The 19,103-nt window shown below is 36.5% G+C and overlaps 2 protein-coding genes across 3 annotated transcripts in view; both read right to left on the minus strand.

Moving 5' to 3' along the window:
• The window catches only part of LOC146313017 (ankyrin repeat and IBR domain-containing protein 1-like), a 33,089-nt gene extending 30,769 nt beyond the window's left edge, over window positions 1-2,320 (minus strand). For both annotated transcript variants that reach the window (XM_084738545.1, XM_084738544.1), the window contains exon 1: window positions 2,121-2,320. The gene's annotated coding sequence lies outside the window, so the exon portion shown is untranslated. The remainder of the gene's footprint in view (window positions 1-2,120) is intronic.
• Window positions 2,321-6,500: 4,180 nt separating this feature from the next.
• LOC146313018 (receptor-transporting protein 3-like) lies at window positions 6,501-8,584 on the minus strand. The gene is made up of 2 exons (XM_084738963.1): window positions 8,408-8,584; window positions 6,501-7,037 (listed from the first exon to the last, which is right to left on the minus strand). Exons 1-2 carry the CDS (start codon window positions 8,557-8,559, stop codon window positions 6,692-6,694), a joined length of 498 nt encoding a protein of 165 aa, XP_084595089.1. The 5' UTR covers window positions 8,560-8,584; the 3' UTR covers window positions 6,501-6,691.
• Window positions 8,585-19,103: the final 10,519 nt, after the last annotated feature.

A 19,103-nucleotide genomic window follows, 5' to 3' on the forward strand; every position in this document is an offset into this window, starting at 1 on the left:
ACAAAACAGGAGTTGCTGATTCATTTTCTGGTGATAGACTAACTGACTAATTCTGTCAGATCTAATAAAAACAAATCATTAGTATTAGTCTCACCATGAGGGCAGTCTGTCATGTCAAGATATGAATGTCATACTGATATGTATCTCAGTTCTATGATAAGTTTGAGCAGTCCTGCTAAGTTCAGCTACAGCTGTGATTGATCATAAACTAAATCCAAACAATAACACAGCATTTCAGTCCTACCTGCCAGCACCTTAACAATCAATCACTCCATTACACCTCAGAGGGAAATACTGTATACTTTACTACATTTATCTGATAACTTTTGTTACCTTACAAACTAATATTTCTGCACTCAAAACATATGAAGAGTTGAAAAAAAATATGATGCTTTGCTTCAAATTAAACTTTACTAACAGTGTGTACAAGTACAGCTTGTTGACAATTTGTTGGTAATCATAACAGCATTTCTAACCATTTTCAGAATTTTTACAAACCAAACAATCAATTGTTGAATGGAGAAACTGATTAGAAGATTAATCCATAGTGAAGATAATCATTAGTCCTGTACAAATTAGTTCAAAATTAATTCCACCTCAACAACAGTAAAATCCTGCTTTTACAATTATGCATGAGAAATAATAACAAAATTATATCACACATAATAGAACATCAGTCACAGGAAACATTTTCTGTATTGAGTACTTTAACTCTGAATACTTTAAATACATTTTGCTGATTATACATACATACTTTTACTTTAGTGACATTTTACTTGTAACTATAACAGTGTATGGCTGCCGTGCCATGAAAACTTTATTGTTGCAACATGATATTTTTCACATTATATCAACTTTTCTTGTTATTATTTATCTTGTTATAACGTGGAAAGTGTCAAAATATTACTTGATAACTTACATTGTATGATGTGATAACTTAGGTTAGTGCAGGATGTTATAACATTAAACTTTTCACGTTATAACATGAAATGCTTCATCTTATAACAAGATAAAAAATATATTATAAAAAAGTTTCGTCTGATTCAGTCACCACAGTATAAGATGAAACTTCATGTTATAACAAGATGTATGGCACATTGTTATAAAGAGATTTTTTATGACATGATAAGGTTTCATACGAAATAAGTGAAAATATCTGTTATAACATTAAAATATTTTTGTTATAACGGTAATCTTTCTATGTTATATCGTGATATTGATCTGCCTTTCTTTTTCTGGCGTGGCAGCAACACTTCAGCATGTAGCAGATTATTTTCACAGTCTGTCATTATTACTTTTACTTTAGTAGCATTCTACTTGTGGCAGATTATATTCACAATGGGGCTTTAGTTGTTTTACTCAAGTAACATTTCGCTCACAACAGAGTATTTTCAGTGTGGTAGTACCTGAATACTTTTTCCACCGCTGATTGCATGTCTTTAAAACAATAGCCACCCACTGTGGTGTCATTACAGTTATCAAAACTTGCTGTCAGCTGATACACATCAAGTCAAACAGCTAACACACAGCATGGGTGGATCATGCTGCTGTGTAAACTGGCTGTCAGGTTGTCAAAAGAGACATAAAACTTACGTGAAGGAGACAAAAGTCAGGCAGGAGCTGCATAATGAGACACAGCGCAAGTAACTCCAATAGCACTTCGGCGTTTACCAAAATTAGCTGGGTCACCGTGTATCAGCCAAATAATCAGGTCAGACCTCGTGTGGTTACCCCTGAAGAAGTGTGTCAGCATGAAATGGAGCACAAAACAAACAGCAGCCGACTTCTCTCTGCATGTTTCTGTCCATGCGGCCCCTCGGTCAAAGCTCCTTTGTTCAACACACTGACAGACAATCTGTGTGAATTACTAACACAACTAGAAAGCCTCTGTTAGGTGTAGCTTGCTCGAAAGGCTGCCGACAAAAACCTTTTACCTTGGGTGTTAACGTTCTCCAGCGGCTGACTGGGAAAACGTTAACACCCAAAGCAGCAGCCTACCTTGCTGCCGCTGCTACCGAAGCTAGCAAACCGTCTGTTTCTCTCAGGTTAGCGCGTTGTGTTAGCCTCAACTACCTACCCTACAGCAGCACAACATCTCAGATCTTCGCCGTTTTACTTACACTGTCGTTTCACTCGGTCACTAGTCGCACGTTCGGACACCTTCGTGGATCGAGGGCCATTATCTTATCACTGTCATTCGCATCCCCGGCTGCTTTTCCGCTGAACCATCCTCTCTGCCACCCGGACCCGGCGGGGACGATGGTTGGTGATGCTGCCGAGAGAGCGCAGGGGCGAGACTGACTGACTGGATCGCTTCTGTATGTTGTTGTGGCTGCCAAAGAGAAAAACGTACTGCGCATGCCCAGCAGCAACTGTCACACGGAGGGCTCTCACCTGATTGGTCGGTTGTCTGGGTTCTCTCGGTGGTTTTGTTTGGTTTACTGTAACCCACTTTTTTTTTTTGGAAAACTGTTTTTAGTGTATTTTAGCTGCTATATGAGTTTTTATATTTGTATATATTAACATAAACAGAGCAATTTGGAAACTTATAAAATCTATACATTTTATGTTTCTTAAAGAGACAGTATAAAAATACAAATTTTTCCACTTACTTGTAGTATTATCCATCCATCTAGATTATTTTGGTGTGAGTTGCCAAGTTTTTTTTAATATCTGCCTTCTGTACTGAATGCTTCAAAACTTTTGTTGGGCAAATGTTAGTATTCAACTATTTATTTGTGTGTGTGTGTGTGTGTGTGTGTGTGTGTGTGTGTGTGTGTGTGTGTGTACGTACACATATCCATATACACATATATATATACACACACGCACACAGACAGACAGACAGACACACACACACACACACACACACACACACACACACACACACGCACTCTAGTTAGCAACCTGACAGGGAATTCCCATAATGCAGGCCTGACACAGGTCACTCTTATGTTGTTTGGTGTTCTTCTTTATAGAAGAGCTCTTAACACCTCTCCAACTCTTAACTCTTCTTCCAAATGTTTCTTGGAAACCTCAGGGAGACGAAAGTCATTTTTGCAACAGTGGCAAACCTGTCTAAAGGGCCGCATGATCACTGTACCCTGGTCACCCCTCAGCCTGCAGCAGAACAAAACCAATTCTTTGCTGAAGCGCAGGTATTGGGGAAGGAGCGACACTGGAAACTGTGGGGGAAACGAGAAGACAACAAATAACGATAAGAGGCACCATCAGGGTTATTTAGGGTTAATTTTCTTTTACTTAAACCGAAATCCAATCTTCCTGTAACTGTGTAGGTTAAATCTATTGGTTAAATTTAACTATGTATATTTACTCAAGTATTGGGATTGATACAGATTTTTTTTTTTTTTTCAGCTGATATGATAACCAATGATTACCTGCTTCTCATGGCTGATAACGATAAGATAACCAACAATTTCACGTGTTTGGATATCAAAAGGAAATTCATATAACCTTTTATGCCCCCATAACCCTAACCCTGACCAAACCAAATCTAACTAACATTATTATTACAACAACAACAACAACAAGAAAGAATCATTCTGACTAAACATGTGTTTTTTTTCTAGTTAAATTCATAAAAAAAAAAAAAAAATCACAAACGTACACTGACTGTTATAAAACATTTTGTCAAAGAATTCAAATTAAATGCTTTGACATAATCTGTCTGGCCAAGTATTATTATAGCTGATATGCTATAACCCTAACCCATATTTATTGAGCATCCCTACTCAAGCACAAGTTTGAAGTACTTTACTTGAGAATTTCCATTTTATGCTACTCTATACTTCTACTCCACTACATTTTGAAGACAAATATTGTGTTTTTTACTCCACTACATTCATTTGATAGCCTTAGTTACTTGTTACTTTGCAAATTCAGATCATTAATGAACATAAATCAGATCAGAAATTATGATATATTATAGGTTAAGATACCCAGCAGTATACAAATTAATTAAAACTAGCCTCACCTGTGCAAAATTAGTATCACCGTATCAGCCTACGTTTACTTTTAAGTAGGTTTTGAATGAAGGACTTTTAATTGTAACTGAGTATTTTTACACTGCAATTTCACCTAAGTAGAATATTTGAATGCTTCTTCCAACACTGGTTAAATCACATGCAGGGCTCTTCTGAGCTGCCTCAATACAGGATGACTCGTCCTGTTTTACCAGGGTGCAGTACCAGGCTTTTCCACAGAGTGGCGCTGTTTATACAATAATACTGTTTATGAACTGCTCTCTCACAAAATCATTTCATCATCAGGGTGTAATTAAATCAAAGGTCAATTTTACAAAATAAAAAAAACATCAAATGTGAAAATGTTATATTGTTTGCTACATTGCAAAAAAATGTTATACTGTTTGTTTGCCAGTTAAAAAAAACAAAAAACAAAAAAAAAAAACAAAAAGAAACGCTGTAATGATGAACACTGGAGATGTTTGATGTTATGATATTACAGATTTTACATAGCATCAAATTATACAGCACACTAACTTTGCTTGTTGCACGAAAAGTCTTCTGTTACCTGTGGACTTGCTCATGTTTTTGCCGATCTGATATCTGTTTCTGGTGGATGAGTTTGACCTCTGAATGTCGCTCTGCAGTGAGTCTCCCTCTCATCATGCAGCCATTGTATCATGTGTGGAAAAGTCAAAATGTGACCTTTATTTTTCCCTCATCACCAGAGGACAAATTTTGCCATTTAAGATAAAAGTATGAATAATATTTGGGTTAAAATAGTGTCATTGATATAAAAACACCTGTTGCACAACCAGTTACCACGCTGAAGAAATGAACAATAAATCAAAGTTAAGTTCAAGTTTCACCAGTTTCATATACATGTAGAGTACAGCATGTCTTTTTGTGCCCCCAGATTTATTTAACTTATAGATTTCTTACTATTTATACTCAAACATATTTCTATTTTATCATGTAATCTTGGTGTAAATAATATTCCTCCAAATCAATTAAAACTCCTGAAAATGTTCTCCTTTTTCTGTGCTAGTAGATGCATTTTATTAAAGTTGGAGCCAGAGGAATCACCGAACATTAAACAGTGTGTAAGTAGCATTTTAGAGGTCATGTGACCTGAAGCTCTCAGGAACCTTCTCAGTTTGGAGTTTGGTTTACAGATTACGTAAGACCTGATTGACCTGATTGTTTGCAAATGATAACATCAGGACTCTGTGGTCTTGGGCGTGGGGATAGAAGATGTTTTATTTTCAGTGAATTGTGTTTGTACATTCCTGTTGTGTATTGTCATTGGCTTTTTCATCTGTCAAGTTTCCCATGAAATGTGAAGCTGACAGTGTTCAGATTAAAAAAAAAAAAGAAAGAAAAAGAAGTAAAGATGACAGACAGCTTTTCAGCTGATATCTCCATAACTCGACAAATATATACAACTATTTATTTATTACATGGCCTTGTTAAAAGCTCAATTCTGATTGGTCAATCATAGCATTTTAAGGTTTGTTATCTCTTTACAGAAAACTGTTGCTATGTGTAACAGACTGTTGTTATGAAGAGCAGGTCATTTCTATTGATGCAGTTCTAGTCATAAGACGCCAAAAACCATTTTGAAATTAATTTTTTTGTTTGTTTTATTATTGTTTTTTTAGTAGGCAACTGAGATACCACACAGTGAGCAGGGGGGTTCACTTCTCAGTAATAACCTGCTCACTGTACATTATCATATGTGTATCCTTTACATATATATGATCAAACACTGAAATGTGACTCTGTGTTGTTTTGAGGACAGTTATGATAGTTTGGTTTGATAGATTGTTGATGTAAAGTTTGCTGAAATATGTTTACAGTCTTTAACACATTCATTCCACACTGGTACACTGCTGCCTGAGGGCAACGTCCTCAGACAAACAAACTTATGAAAGAGTTCGTTTTAAATGTTTTTCAGTTTCAAATCATAAATCTTAAACTGGTGAGGCAATTGAATATTTTCCATTCTGTTAGAGGCTAAAGTATAGATCTGAATAACAATGTCTGAAAAACTTCAGATAGCACTTTGAGTTAATTTATTTAATTGAGTAAACTCAAAGGGTTTGTAGCTGCTTGCTTTACTTTTTTAAGTTTTCACAACTTTTCTTTTTGTTAGTGTATATATTACATTGTTTCCAACCCTTTTAGCTTGTGAACCTTTATCCAGCAACCCCTTGTGCTGTCCTGACCCCCAGGTGGAGAACCACTATATTATATTAATACTGGTGTATTTAAATATCAGTTCATGTTGAGATCATTTAAACTTGGTAGGTTAATCTGTAATAAGATATTTATCTGCAAAGTTACTCGTTGCCACAGTTATCAGATGACTTTTGTAAAAAGGTGAATATTTGAATTTGAACTGTAGCTGAATAGAAGTAGTATAAACCTAAAGTAAAGAAGTTGAGTAAATGTACTTAGTTACATGCCACACTCAAACATAAATCCATGAAATAATACTTAACCAAAAACAAAAAGTGATCAGAATTAAGACTTTATTAACAACAGCAATACAAAACGCAAATTAAAATTTCACTATAACAATCTAACTGCTCCTGCTGGTGACCATTTCCATAAAACATCAAAATATCAGGAAAAATTGGGAATGTACAAACTGTACAAACTGTACAAACTGCCAAGACGCTTCTCAGCCACACACACACACACTTCTAGTCACCATCCTGACAGCAAATGCCCATAATGCAGGCTTGACACAGGGAGGCCTCATGTGGTTTGGTCCACACCTTGGTTGAGGATGCTGACGAGTCATTATCATCGTCATCATCATCCTCTCCGTAGCAGTTTTTCCGGATTTTGTGGATCAGCCTGAGCAAAGCTTCCTCCACCTCTTTCTTGGAAAAACCAGGGAGCTCGTACTCATCGTCTCGGCAACGGCGGCAGGCCTGTCCGAAGGGCCGCATGATCACTGTCCCCCTGTCGCCCCGCAGCCTGTAGCGAAACAGCACCACCACCCGTGCTGAAGGCCAGGTCTTGGAGCAGGATCCACACTGGAAACTGTGGGAGAAATGGGAAGACAAGAAACACGAGTCAGAGGCACCATCAGGGGAAGTGAGAAGGAACATAATAAGAAAGTCAATCATAACTTTGTCAGTTAAATCCAGTGGTAGAAATATGTCTGTGAATATTCTCATTCATCCAGGTCATTTGCCTCAAAGGATGACAATGTCCGTTTTTTGGCCAGGGAAGACAGATGGTTTAAGAGAGGAGTGAGAGAAATCCCAAACCAGTCAGGCAGAACTGAAGAAGCCTCTTGGATGAGATGCGAAACGTCTTCAAGAACTCTATCAAGTCCACTTGCCTACTACAAACTTTGATACGAATACCAGTGGTAGAAAATAACTAAGCCTGATGTCAGTTTTTACTTGCCCCTATACAAAATGCTTTATTTATTTGCATTTATCAAGTGCTATTAGACATTTTTTCAGACTTAAGTTAATTGTTATCTTAAATCTAAGGCTGCGATGCCTATAAAAATGTAAGACAATAGTGGCAAATGCTCATCCCAGTTTCTTAGTCCAAGTCTTTAAATATCTTGTTTAGTGATAATAAACTGAGATAAGCAGGACGTCTCCATATTAAAGAGAACAAAAACAGAATTTTCTATCACTTTTGCATTAAGAATTACTTCAACGATTAATCCATAATCAGAATAGTTGAACAGTTTAATCATTTTTTTGGGCAAGTGAGTTTCTAGATTTCCAAGCTCGACATGGCATTTTACTTGCTCTGGGCAAGTAGGCAATCCTTATTGTTGAGCCTTGACATGAGCACTGAACCTAAGTACAATTTTGAGGTACTTGATACTTGATTATTTTCATCTTACACTACTTTATACTTCTACTCCACTACATTTTGTAAGCAAATACAAATATGAGTACTTCCTTACATTGCAGATTATAATTATGAATGATAAATATAAATCAGTTAAGAAATTATGATATATTAGATTTAGCTACCTTCAAGTATAGAAATTAGGGCTGGGCAAAATAGAAAGACCAAATATCATTTTTGACCAAACACCTCAATACTACTGGTACTTTCACAAAATTAACACAATGAGATTTTTGATAAAAGATTAAGTGTATTTTTTATAGCGATATGGATATAATGACTAAATGGGTAAATGCAGATAATAGAGCAGCCCTCTTTGACCAGGGGGCAATACCAGGTTTTACCACAGGATGTCACTGTTTTGATTTCGCTGTCTGGTCCCTTTCAAAAAATTATCTCATCCTCATATGATCCGGAAACAAGTTGTGACGAACTTACAATACAAACAAGTTTTTATCCTCTTTGACCTGAATATATTAATATATACGGTATTCATATATACTGATATTTTGAGAATAAAGAAGAATACATACTTTCCATAGGCACAGTGGCTGTAGACTTTCCAGCCTCTCTTCCTCTCCTCCTTAGTGACTTCGTTTGTTTGGCTGTAGTTAAAGCTGAGAGTCCACTGGTCTCCATAGTCCAGCTCATTGTCATCGTACAGCAGCTCATCAAATGTGTCCATCCACAAGGAAGGAGCCCAGTCTGCATGGGTGTAAAAAGAAAATAAATAAATAAATAAATAAATAAATAAATAAATAAATAAATAAAAACATCAAGAAAACTTTAACAGCGCTCTTGCTGGAGTAAATGACCAAACTCTGCACAGAATCAAATAAAAACAGGATGGAAATTATCCCGAGACGAAAAAAAACTGTTTTTGTCAGGTCTGCCTTTAGGGAATCAGGGTCACACCCTTCTCCCATCGTTTGAATCATGAATTCGGAATTAATATCACACGAAAAATACATATAAACACCAGGAATGCCGTTATGTTGCTGCAGATTAATCAATCCATATAGAGTATAACTACAAATTAAACTGCATAATATTAAGGAAGCTCATTGTATGAAAAGTATTAAGTGCTTACCTGTAGATCTGCTCATGTTGTTTATTGATCCGATATCTGCAGGTAGATCAGATGAAACGTCGTCTGACTTCTGAATGTCGCTCAGTCTGCAGACTCCCTGTATTTATAATCCGCCACCAACTGGTACCAAGGCTGTGAGTCTGGAAAACGAAACTTAACTTTACTTTCATTTTCCACTTAACAGCTGATAGAGGGAGTGATGGGGATGCAGGCAAATATGTTGCCACACGTCAGGGGATTTCATCTTATTATTTACTTCCTGTAGTTAGGTTTTAGTTCATAAACAGGCATTGCATCATGTGTGGAATCCCAAACCCCACAGAAGACAAAAGACAAAAAGACAAGAACAACAAGCTGGCATCATGTCACATGCTCAGTTTGATTCTCTCTCTGCTTGTGGAAAAAGACATTTTCAACAAAGTCTGATTCTGAGGTGTAAGTCACTTTTTGGATTTTTTTCTTCGGCTGTCTAAAATCAACTAATATCCTGGCTATTGTTTAAAAAATGAACATAATGTAGGTGTTGCTAGCTAGCATACGAGATTTTATCATGACCTTGAGATCGGGGGCAGTTGAAGCACAGTTTACATTATTATGAAGCAACTAGGAAAATAATTAAATAAAAATGATTAAATGTAAAAAAAAAAAAAAAAAAAAAAAAATCTAACTCTAAAGGAATTGATTGATTATTTTGATGTGTTTTAAATTGAATTTAAAATAAAATAAAATGAATCTTATACTATAGTTCTGTCCTTATTATTGAATATTGTATTATTAATTAGTGCGCATATTTTTGTTTCTTATGCCAAAACATGACAGATATGTTTTAAATAGCCAGTGAGTTTTGAATGAAAATGTAAAAAAAAATATGACAATTCCTCTAGTTTGACCTATTATACTACTATTATTTATTTTTCAGTTACATTGTTTTTCTGTTTTCTGATCTTGCCACACCCTGAATCATTTATGTTTCATATTTTCCAAAGGCAGTGTTTCTCAGTTCCCTCACGCTTATATAATAATGAGATGTTTGTTGCAATGTCTGTTGTCCTTTTTTTCATGAATTTATGTAGTTTCTGTTTTATTTCATCATTGTCAGGGGGATGCACCAGATGTGAATTTCTGCCACTACACTAAAGTTCAGTTCACTTCAGTTCAGTAGGGGGCAGTATGAGACAGCTGATTGTTTGTGCAAAGACACGAGGAAGTGAATGTAACAACAACTCATTTAATTGTAAGAGTGACATCTCAGTTTTCTATTGTTGTTATAACATGGAAATATACTTTAAATTTTTCAGTAATGGAAACTGAAGAGTTATTGCCAACCAGTAGCATCATCCTGATGACTTGTCTCATCTTTTGAAATAAACTGGCTTCACCGTTTAGGTTCTTATACAAATCAATATATAATATGTCCCTTCTCTTTGCTGTAGGTGAAGTAAGTCAAAGGTCAAGTCAAAATGTGACCTTTATTCATCCTCTTTAGCCCAGAGGACCCATTTAGCTGCATAAGAAACAAAAGTTTGGATAATATTTAGGTTAAAATACTGTAATTAAAATAAAATCACCTGTTGCTCAACCAGGTACCCAACTAATAGAGACAATAGTGAATCAAAATTAGTTCAGTGTTCATATACTGCACAGGGTTTATTGTTTTGTACTGTATTTTACTGATAGGTTCCTCACAATTTACACTCACACATGATGGAAAAGTGAAGATAAATCAATGGCATAATTGGTCAAATAGTAATCATGTCTCTTTTGTCGTGTAATCTGTAGATAACCACCCCCCAAATACTCCACCAAATCAATTAAAACTCCTGAAAATCCTCAGGATTTATGCCTTTAGAGGTTCTCAGCTTTTATTTAACCCTTCAATATATGACCTTTTTTTCCCCCAATTTACACTTAATATATCCTTAGATTTCCCAATTGGTTATAAATTTAAAAGTTTTCCTGTTTATATATATATATGTATATATATATATACATATATTAAGTCATGTGCCAATTTTTAACAAATTTTTAAAACAATTAATTAGGCCCCTTATCAGGATACTGTAGTCTCCCAGATACAGACATTTAACACCTGATGATTAATGCTGGGAAAAAGTTATTCATAATTTTTCAACATATCAAATCAGCCTTAAAAAACAACGACAAATATATATATATATATATATATATATATATATTTTTTTTTTTTTTTTTTTTTCTAAAACAGAATCCCCCCAAATGTAATAAACCTGAAACAACATGGCTACACTGTAAAAATAAAAAAGCTGAGGAAGGTCAAAAATTCAAGGCAACTTTGAGCTCAACTCAAACTCTTAAGCTTTGAAAAAGGTTGTACCAACTAATAATGTTCAAATATTGTAGGGTAAAGCAATTTGATTCATAATTCAAAAATCAAGTGAAGGCAGTTGTCTTGAAATTATAAATTTTCTCAGCTTTTTCTTTTTTATTACAGTCGTATATTTGCACACACGCTGCCATTTGGTTCTGAAATAATGACTGAATGAATATGTGAGTACCTTTTCAGTTTGATAAGGTCTGGAGTCCTTTTACAGCTTTACAGGACCTGATCGACCTGATTGCTTGGAAGTGATAACAGCTGGGTTTTGTGGTCTGGGGCGTGGGGACAGGAGATGTTTTATTTTCACTGCATTGTGTTTGCACATTCCTGTTGTGTACTGTCATTCTTCATCTGTCAAGTCTGTGATGAACTGTAAACCTGTCGATGGTTAAACATAAAAAAAACAAAATAAAGACAAACTAAAGACGTACCTGCTCATCATCATAGCCTGGTTTTCTGAAACAGATGACCCCATCGAGTTGAGTTTTCACTGCTTTGTCAGCTGTCTGCGGCTTGTTGACTGATAGCCATCAATTCTCGTGACACACTCTTTGAAATAAGGGTTCCAAAAGTGTTCTGTGTGAGGGGCAGAGGTTCTTCTCAGAACCATTTGCTTCTGAAAAAACAAACAAAACAAAACATTTTAATGAAGAAAGCAGTTGTTAAGGGTTTGATTAAGAACCCCTTTCATCCAAAGAACACTTTTTGGAAGAAAGAGTTCTTCAAAGTTCCTTGAAGAATTATTTTGTCAAGGGTTTGTTGTCGCATAATATAAAAGGATTCTGGATAGAACCCCCTGCATAGGTTCTGGGTAAAACCCTTGGAATATAAAAAGGTTCTCTGCAGAACTCCCTTGATGCACTGTAGATACAATCCTTGAAATATAAAAAGGTTCTTGTTAGAACCCCCTTGGTGGGGGTTCTACCAAAGGGGGAACCCACACCCCCCAAGATGGGTTCTAGATAAAATGGTTCTTGGTAGAACCCCCATGAATATAATGGTTCTACCCAGAACCCTTTCTGGGGATTCTATCCAGAATCTTTCCACTTTCTAAGGGTGCTAACAAGAACCCACCCAGGGGGTTCTAACAAGAACCTTTTTATATTCCAAGGGTTTTACGTAGAACACACCCGGGGTCCATTATGTTAGGTTCAGACCATACGGAAAGGGTTCCAAGAGGAATCTTTATAAAAGGTTCTGCTATGGGGACAAACAGAGGAACCTTTCATGGTTCTAGTTAGTCTCTTTATCTCTAAGAGAGTACAGTTCCGTCTTGCGGCCCGTATATGAACTTCCTGGAAATGTGAAGCCTGAGAGTTATTGGTGTCAACACTCATCTGTGTCACCTGTCCACTCTGAAGCAGGGCAAAACTGTTTTTAATCTCATGCTTTCTCCTCATGAGGTGGCTTTCACAACTAAACCTGTTTGAGGACTTCATTTTTTCTTTAAAATGCGTGTGGTTTCAATAACCACAACCACGCAGACACATTGTTGACAGGTTTTTGTGTCTGATGAAGTTTAAAATAAAGCTCTGCAATGATGAACATCCTGTTGGAACAAAAACTGTTAGGATTTTGTAATTTATTATGCAAATATTTTAGGAAGAAACAGCTTTTATTGAATGACTTCATATAGTTAGTGTTTGTTTTTGTGTTATATTTGTTGCTGTTGGAAGCTTTAATTATCATTAATTATTGGTAGTGATAGTAATGGAAGAACAATTATTCATGGCGGTGTTGGAGCTGTAACAGCATGATGGTGTCAAGCTGTTTTAAAAAGTTATGCAGGATATTTCCTGAATAATCATTACAATCATGCTATGACAGTGGTAATAATAGCATCAAAATGACAACACCTGTCACAGGTATGTGGCGACGCCATCAGTTCTCTCTCAGTCACACACACACACTTACTATAAAACTTTGTACGCATTGTGGGGACTTTCCTTCTGTCTGAGCTGTTTATGGTACATGATGACGCCACACCCAGTACATAAAAACTGATTATGATGCTTATCAGAGTCTCCTGAGAAGGATCTCTGGTCAAACATACACACACACACACACACACACACACACACACACACACACACACACACACACACACACACACACGCACACACACACAGAGGTTTGTCAGTCTCATAAGACAAATCTCAATTAGAAGTACCTGACAGTGATTATTCAGGTGTTATTTGTCATAATAATATTATGGTAATTATGTAATCAGGTCTGGTAGTTGCACACATACACATACACACACACACACACACACACACACACACACACACACACACACACACACACACACACACACACACTCTGCAACACACTGTAAAAAATCACAGGAATTTAGTGGAATCAACTAATGTTTTCTTATTAACTTAATGTAAATATACACATTTTATTTGTTCTAAGTAATTACAGATAAAATTTGTAGAATTTACTTTCAGAAAACATCTGAACTCATAACTATTAGTTCTTTTAATTTGAAGTCTTTTAGTTTGAAATTCTTAGTTGAATAAACTGCAAATTGAGTTAGTTAGGTTTCTAAAGAAACTGGATCAGCATATTAGCAGATTTCCCACCATGTATTGTTTGAAAGGTAAAACTCTCCTGAGACCCTTCTCTCTTTTTTTTTTTTAGAGTTTTAAGAAAACATACACTGTAAACTTGCTGTTTGTCTGTAATACGCTTTAAGATATGCCATGGTTGCTTATTTTGACAATAATTCACGATAAAGGTCAGTGCTCTCTCTGTCCCCTTACATTTAAAATTTAATAAGCTGAAGTTCTTTGTATGAAGAACTGACTTTACAAACTGAGAAACTGTAAAAGAAAATCAAATATGTTTGTAATGTTTGTCAGTGTGGCTGAACAGGTGTTGGCTCAACTTAATATATTAATCTGATTGCACATTTTTTCTTAAGTACAACTGAGCTAACATCAATATTTGTTTTGAATCATTACAAAATTACCTCAACTTGTCTCTTCTACTTCTTTTAAGTTAAAACAAATAATTTTTACAGTGCACAAACACATATTTAGCAGTATTGTTTTACTTTTGGAGGAACATGTTTTAAGTAGTTGCTTGTTAACAGCTGGTGAGAAGAATTATTTTTGCTCTTTCTGTGAAAAAGCAAAGGAGCTACAGACGATGCAGACTGAAGAAACTAAAGGTGAAACATCATTATATGGTGGGTGGTAATGGGAATGTGGTGCTATCTCATCGGCATGAGAGTCCATGTACACACACACACACACACACACATACACACACACACACACACACACACACACACACACACACACACACACACACACACACACAAACATACATAGCAACCCATATACTGTATAGTGTTGAAGTGCAGAAGTGAAGTGTGTGCACCTTTCCTCCCGGCACAGTGGTGTAAAGATGACCTCAGAGCCCTGGGCTCCAGAGAGTCACCTTATACTCAGGTGTGACATTACAGCGTGAGAAAAGCATGCTGGGAAAGCTCACAGGGCAGCAGACATGCAGGCAGGCTCCAGGCAGAAAAAGAAAGAGAGACAAGACAAGAGCAGACTCACTGAGTAACCTCTTTGTATTATTGCTCTGAAGTGCTTAAGTAGATTCCTGCTGATCCAAGTAAATGGTGGTTAAAAACAACAGGTACATTAGCTGCTGGCATACGTCAAGTAAATTCAAGTGAAGGAAACAACCCACAAGCTTTAAAGAAATACATAAAATCCATTTTCTACAGAAGTATTGTGCTTTTATTTCATATCTCTCATCTCACGTTGAAAACAAGGATTTGTTTTTCATTCATTCTCTGAACAGGAAGATGGTAAAATGTCCATTTTAATACGCTACGTTCCCAGTTTATTAAGAAAACCATCTAAATTTAATACAGTCTGATACATCATGGAGTAAGTTCTATCTTAATGAAGGTAATAGTGTTCAGTTTTTATTGAGACTGTTTTAGAGAGGTGTTGATTCACCTTTATGGAGATTGTATCTAATAAACTGACATAGCAGCATTACACTGTCACTATGACAGAATAAACAACAAGTTTGAAAGTTGTCGTTGGAAACAGCAGGTGGTTTCATTAGTAACTAGTTTCCATCGTGGTTTCATACCTTATTTCTTGTCATGTTGTTCCAATTTGTAAGAAGTGTGATAAAAGTTAAAAAGTCTATTCCTTCTTTTGTTGGGGACCATCTGAAGGCCACTCAAAGACCCCTGTTGGTCCCCGAACCCCAGTTTGCAAACCACTGTATTAGACAGCTATCTCCACCATCATCATCAAAACACCAAAAAGAGGAAATTTGTTTGAGATTGATGGCGTTCATTCCTGCTGAAGAACTCCAGAGACTTGCAGGATCTGTTCCCAGGAGCAGTGGAGCTATTTAAAGCCCCACTCAGTGTATTTAGGCATTTTTATGATATTTGATATTTTCAGTCATTTTCTTACTTTGTTGATTCAACCCACTGTTTGCCAAATATTTTTTTTCTTACTTTGTGCTCATTGTTAAAAAATTTAAGCTGTTGCCAAAACAGAACTATGACACATGAGTACAGAACAGTGATACTAAACTTGTGGCCCGTGGGCCAAATCTGGCACTGATAGAGGAACAGTTTTGTATGATCAGTTAGGCTCTTAATGGAGAAGGATGATCATCGTGTGATGAGCTTTCAGGCCATGCAAAGTGGGATCAGTTCATTTGTAAAGAAAGATAGTTATGGGACTTTGCTGTTTATTAATTTTGTCTGATAAATAATGTATTAACGTTTGTATATTGGCCTCTTGTCTCAAGTTGAGTGTCCCTGCTATAGAAGAAGCTGTAGCTCCTCGCCCACTGTAAGGCTATCCTGTGGTGATATTTACTTAAATATAATTACTCAAATATTTTGCACCTCATTTTATAGTAAATGTGTGTATAAATATGATACAGCTGGTACATAAGATCATTTATTTTTGAATCCCTAAATCATTATTTTATTGAATTCCATGATGCAATCTGCTTTATTCCAACACAGTCACAAATACACTCTGAAACCAACTAATTTAAGACTGAAATGTCATCTTAAGATAAATTTAGAGGGGAAATTTAGATATTTGTATGTGTTTTTACATATGCAGCCTGCTCTCATTATAATCACTTGTATATTGCAAACACTTGAATACATTTAACACTTTAATAATTGTCATTTTAATTGATTTTAACTGAAACAGTTCTTGGGCTATCATAACTGTATGTTATACTAATCAATTCAATTTACAATGACCAAGCTGTTTTTGCCAACCACAATGCAAAATAAAAAGGTTCCTGTTTGAAAACATAAAGAATTACACTAATTTAAGTGTGACAAATTTTCAATATCTTTTACATATGTGAATGATATGGATTTTTTTATTCATCATTTCAATATAAAAACAGAATTTTCTGACAGTTATTTCATGTGTCAGGCTTTATGCGGTTACTAAGAAGCTGAACTTTATTATTTGCTCGCTACAGTTTGTGCACTACATATATATAAGTACATTGTCAATACTGAACTGAACAGCCATGTCAATAAAGCTTGTTTGAATTCAAATAGGCTCAGATAACAGCAGAGTCCTCTGCCAGGTGTGTTGCAGAGTGCAGGCCAGGATTTATCTGCTGCCTGGACTCTGCCTGGACCTGTACACCTGTTCAGAGGTGCCAGGTGACTCACAGAGGGAGGAGCAGCAGCAGAGAGAGGCCGAGAGAGATACAAGAAGAGAGAGAGAGAGAGAGAGAGAGAGAGAGAGAGGAAGAGGAGGAGGTTGGGTGTGGTGAGATGCCTTGAGCGCATTCCTTGGAGCTGCCGCACCCTGTGTTTCAGCGTCTGTATACCTGCTTGTATTTGTTATCAGAGCTTGTTCATGTAAGCAGCCAAGTGTATTACTTTCTCTCCTGGCTCTTATTTCATTGACATTAATTTCACACACACACACACACACACACGTTTCCTTATTCTTTATTTCATACTGTCGTGGTTGACTTGTGTCCCTCTCACAGCTGTATGCAAACACTCAACTCTCATTTCAGATCTCTGTCGGGCTGAGAGTTGCACATTTGCATGAAGTGAGAGTTCAGAAACATGGCTCCTACAGAGTGAGTGTCTAAGAGCTTACTAGTACAGGGCATGCAGGCAGCCGTTCAAACAGGAGGCACACCCTCTAAGAGCAGGACTGAAAACACTATCATACTCATAAGTGTGTGTTTGTGTGTGTGCTGCTATCAGAGAGCCATGAACAAGGTGTGCTCTGTCTGATAGACACGTTTCAGGACAAAGGACGTACCATATAAAGCACAAATAGAGAGTGAAACAGAAAAGACTGAGGCTGGTGTTGTATTGTTCATGTTACACAATCACTAAATGTTTGAACATATTAAGCAATCATTTGCCAACATTATTCTGCAAGAACAATCCGCCAAATCCAGTATTTTCTACATCTTCTACTTTTTCTTCATTTTGGGGAGGAAAACAGACAACAACTGTCCCTGGATCTCAGCCTCCTCGACCTCCATTATGCCTGCCTGGCCTCCAGAAAAACAAACTTACTTAAATCCAGCCCATATCACACGAGAAGGAACGGAGCGGTGCAGCCTGCAGCAAGGAGGTTTTTTACAGAGTATTCATACAGAAATGGGAACTGTTTGAAGTCTGCTGATTCAGCAGAAGTGCTTTGCCTTGGAGAAAAACAACAGGTGACTCATTTACACAATGTTTCAGTGGGGAGCAAGTGAGCCTATACACTGTAACTTAGCTAATGTCAGCTCACAATAGCCACCATATTGGTCATCCCAGATCGAGTGAGGCTGTAGGAGCAAAACGTCTGAGTGTACTGAACTGAGAAATGGTGTGTATTGACTGGGAATTCAACTTTTGAATTGTATGAGGGAGCAAGGTTGTTATTTCTCTCATAAATTATATAGTGCAGCCTTGAAAATCCAGTGTGTACAATTTACAGAGATTTATTAGCAGAGTATTGCAGAAATAGAATATAATATTCATAACAATGTTTTGCACTGGTGTATAATCACCAGGAATGAGAATCAGTCTTCAGTCTTCAATCTTCCCAGAACTTTGTTGGTTAAATCCAGTGGTGGGATTTAACTTTTATAGTACAGTACAGTATTTTTACACAAGTAGTGTAGATAATTGCAATTTTGAGTTACTTTACTTGATTATTTCCATTCTGTGCTACTTTGTGACTACTTACTTACAACCTATTATGACTTTAGTTTAGTACCCCAAGTATTATACATTTACATGTATTTGACAGCCTTAGTTAGACTACCTGTTACTTTGTAGAATGAGCTGTTTATATCTACAGAATGTGCAGGTCCTCTTCCACAGAATTCGCCATGTTGCACCAGCATGTTTTTACAGGAGCCAATAATGGGCAAACCAAACACTGGCTCACTGCCATTTGTGTTTTGCACAAGTTTCATGGCCACAGTAGGTCCTCCTACATGCTAGAAAAGGGTAGAGCGAGACAAGGTGTTTGCAATCTACAAGCTCATCACTAGATGCCACTAAATCCAACACACTGCCAGTCAGTCAGGTACTCAAGAGGACTTTATTGTCAACCCGTAAAAATGCAAATACAAAGCAGGGCTGACTGAAATGTTATTTTTTTCTAGGGGCAATGGTGCTGCATTTGATATTTATACAGTACAAACAAGCAGTGTTTCTTTCTCTACTCCTTCAAAGCTATATGTAACATTTCTGTATTAAGTCTAAAATCGCAAGCTCTATGCTATATAT

This window comes from Lutjanus erythropterus, chromosome 16 (genome assembly GCF_056507025.1).
Source record: "Lutjanus erythropterus isolate fLutEry1 chromosome 16, fLutEry1.hap2, whole genome shotgun sequence".
NCBI lineage: Eukaryota > Metazoa > Chordata > Actinopteri > Lutjaniformes > Lutjanidae > Lutjanus > Lutjanus erythropterus.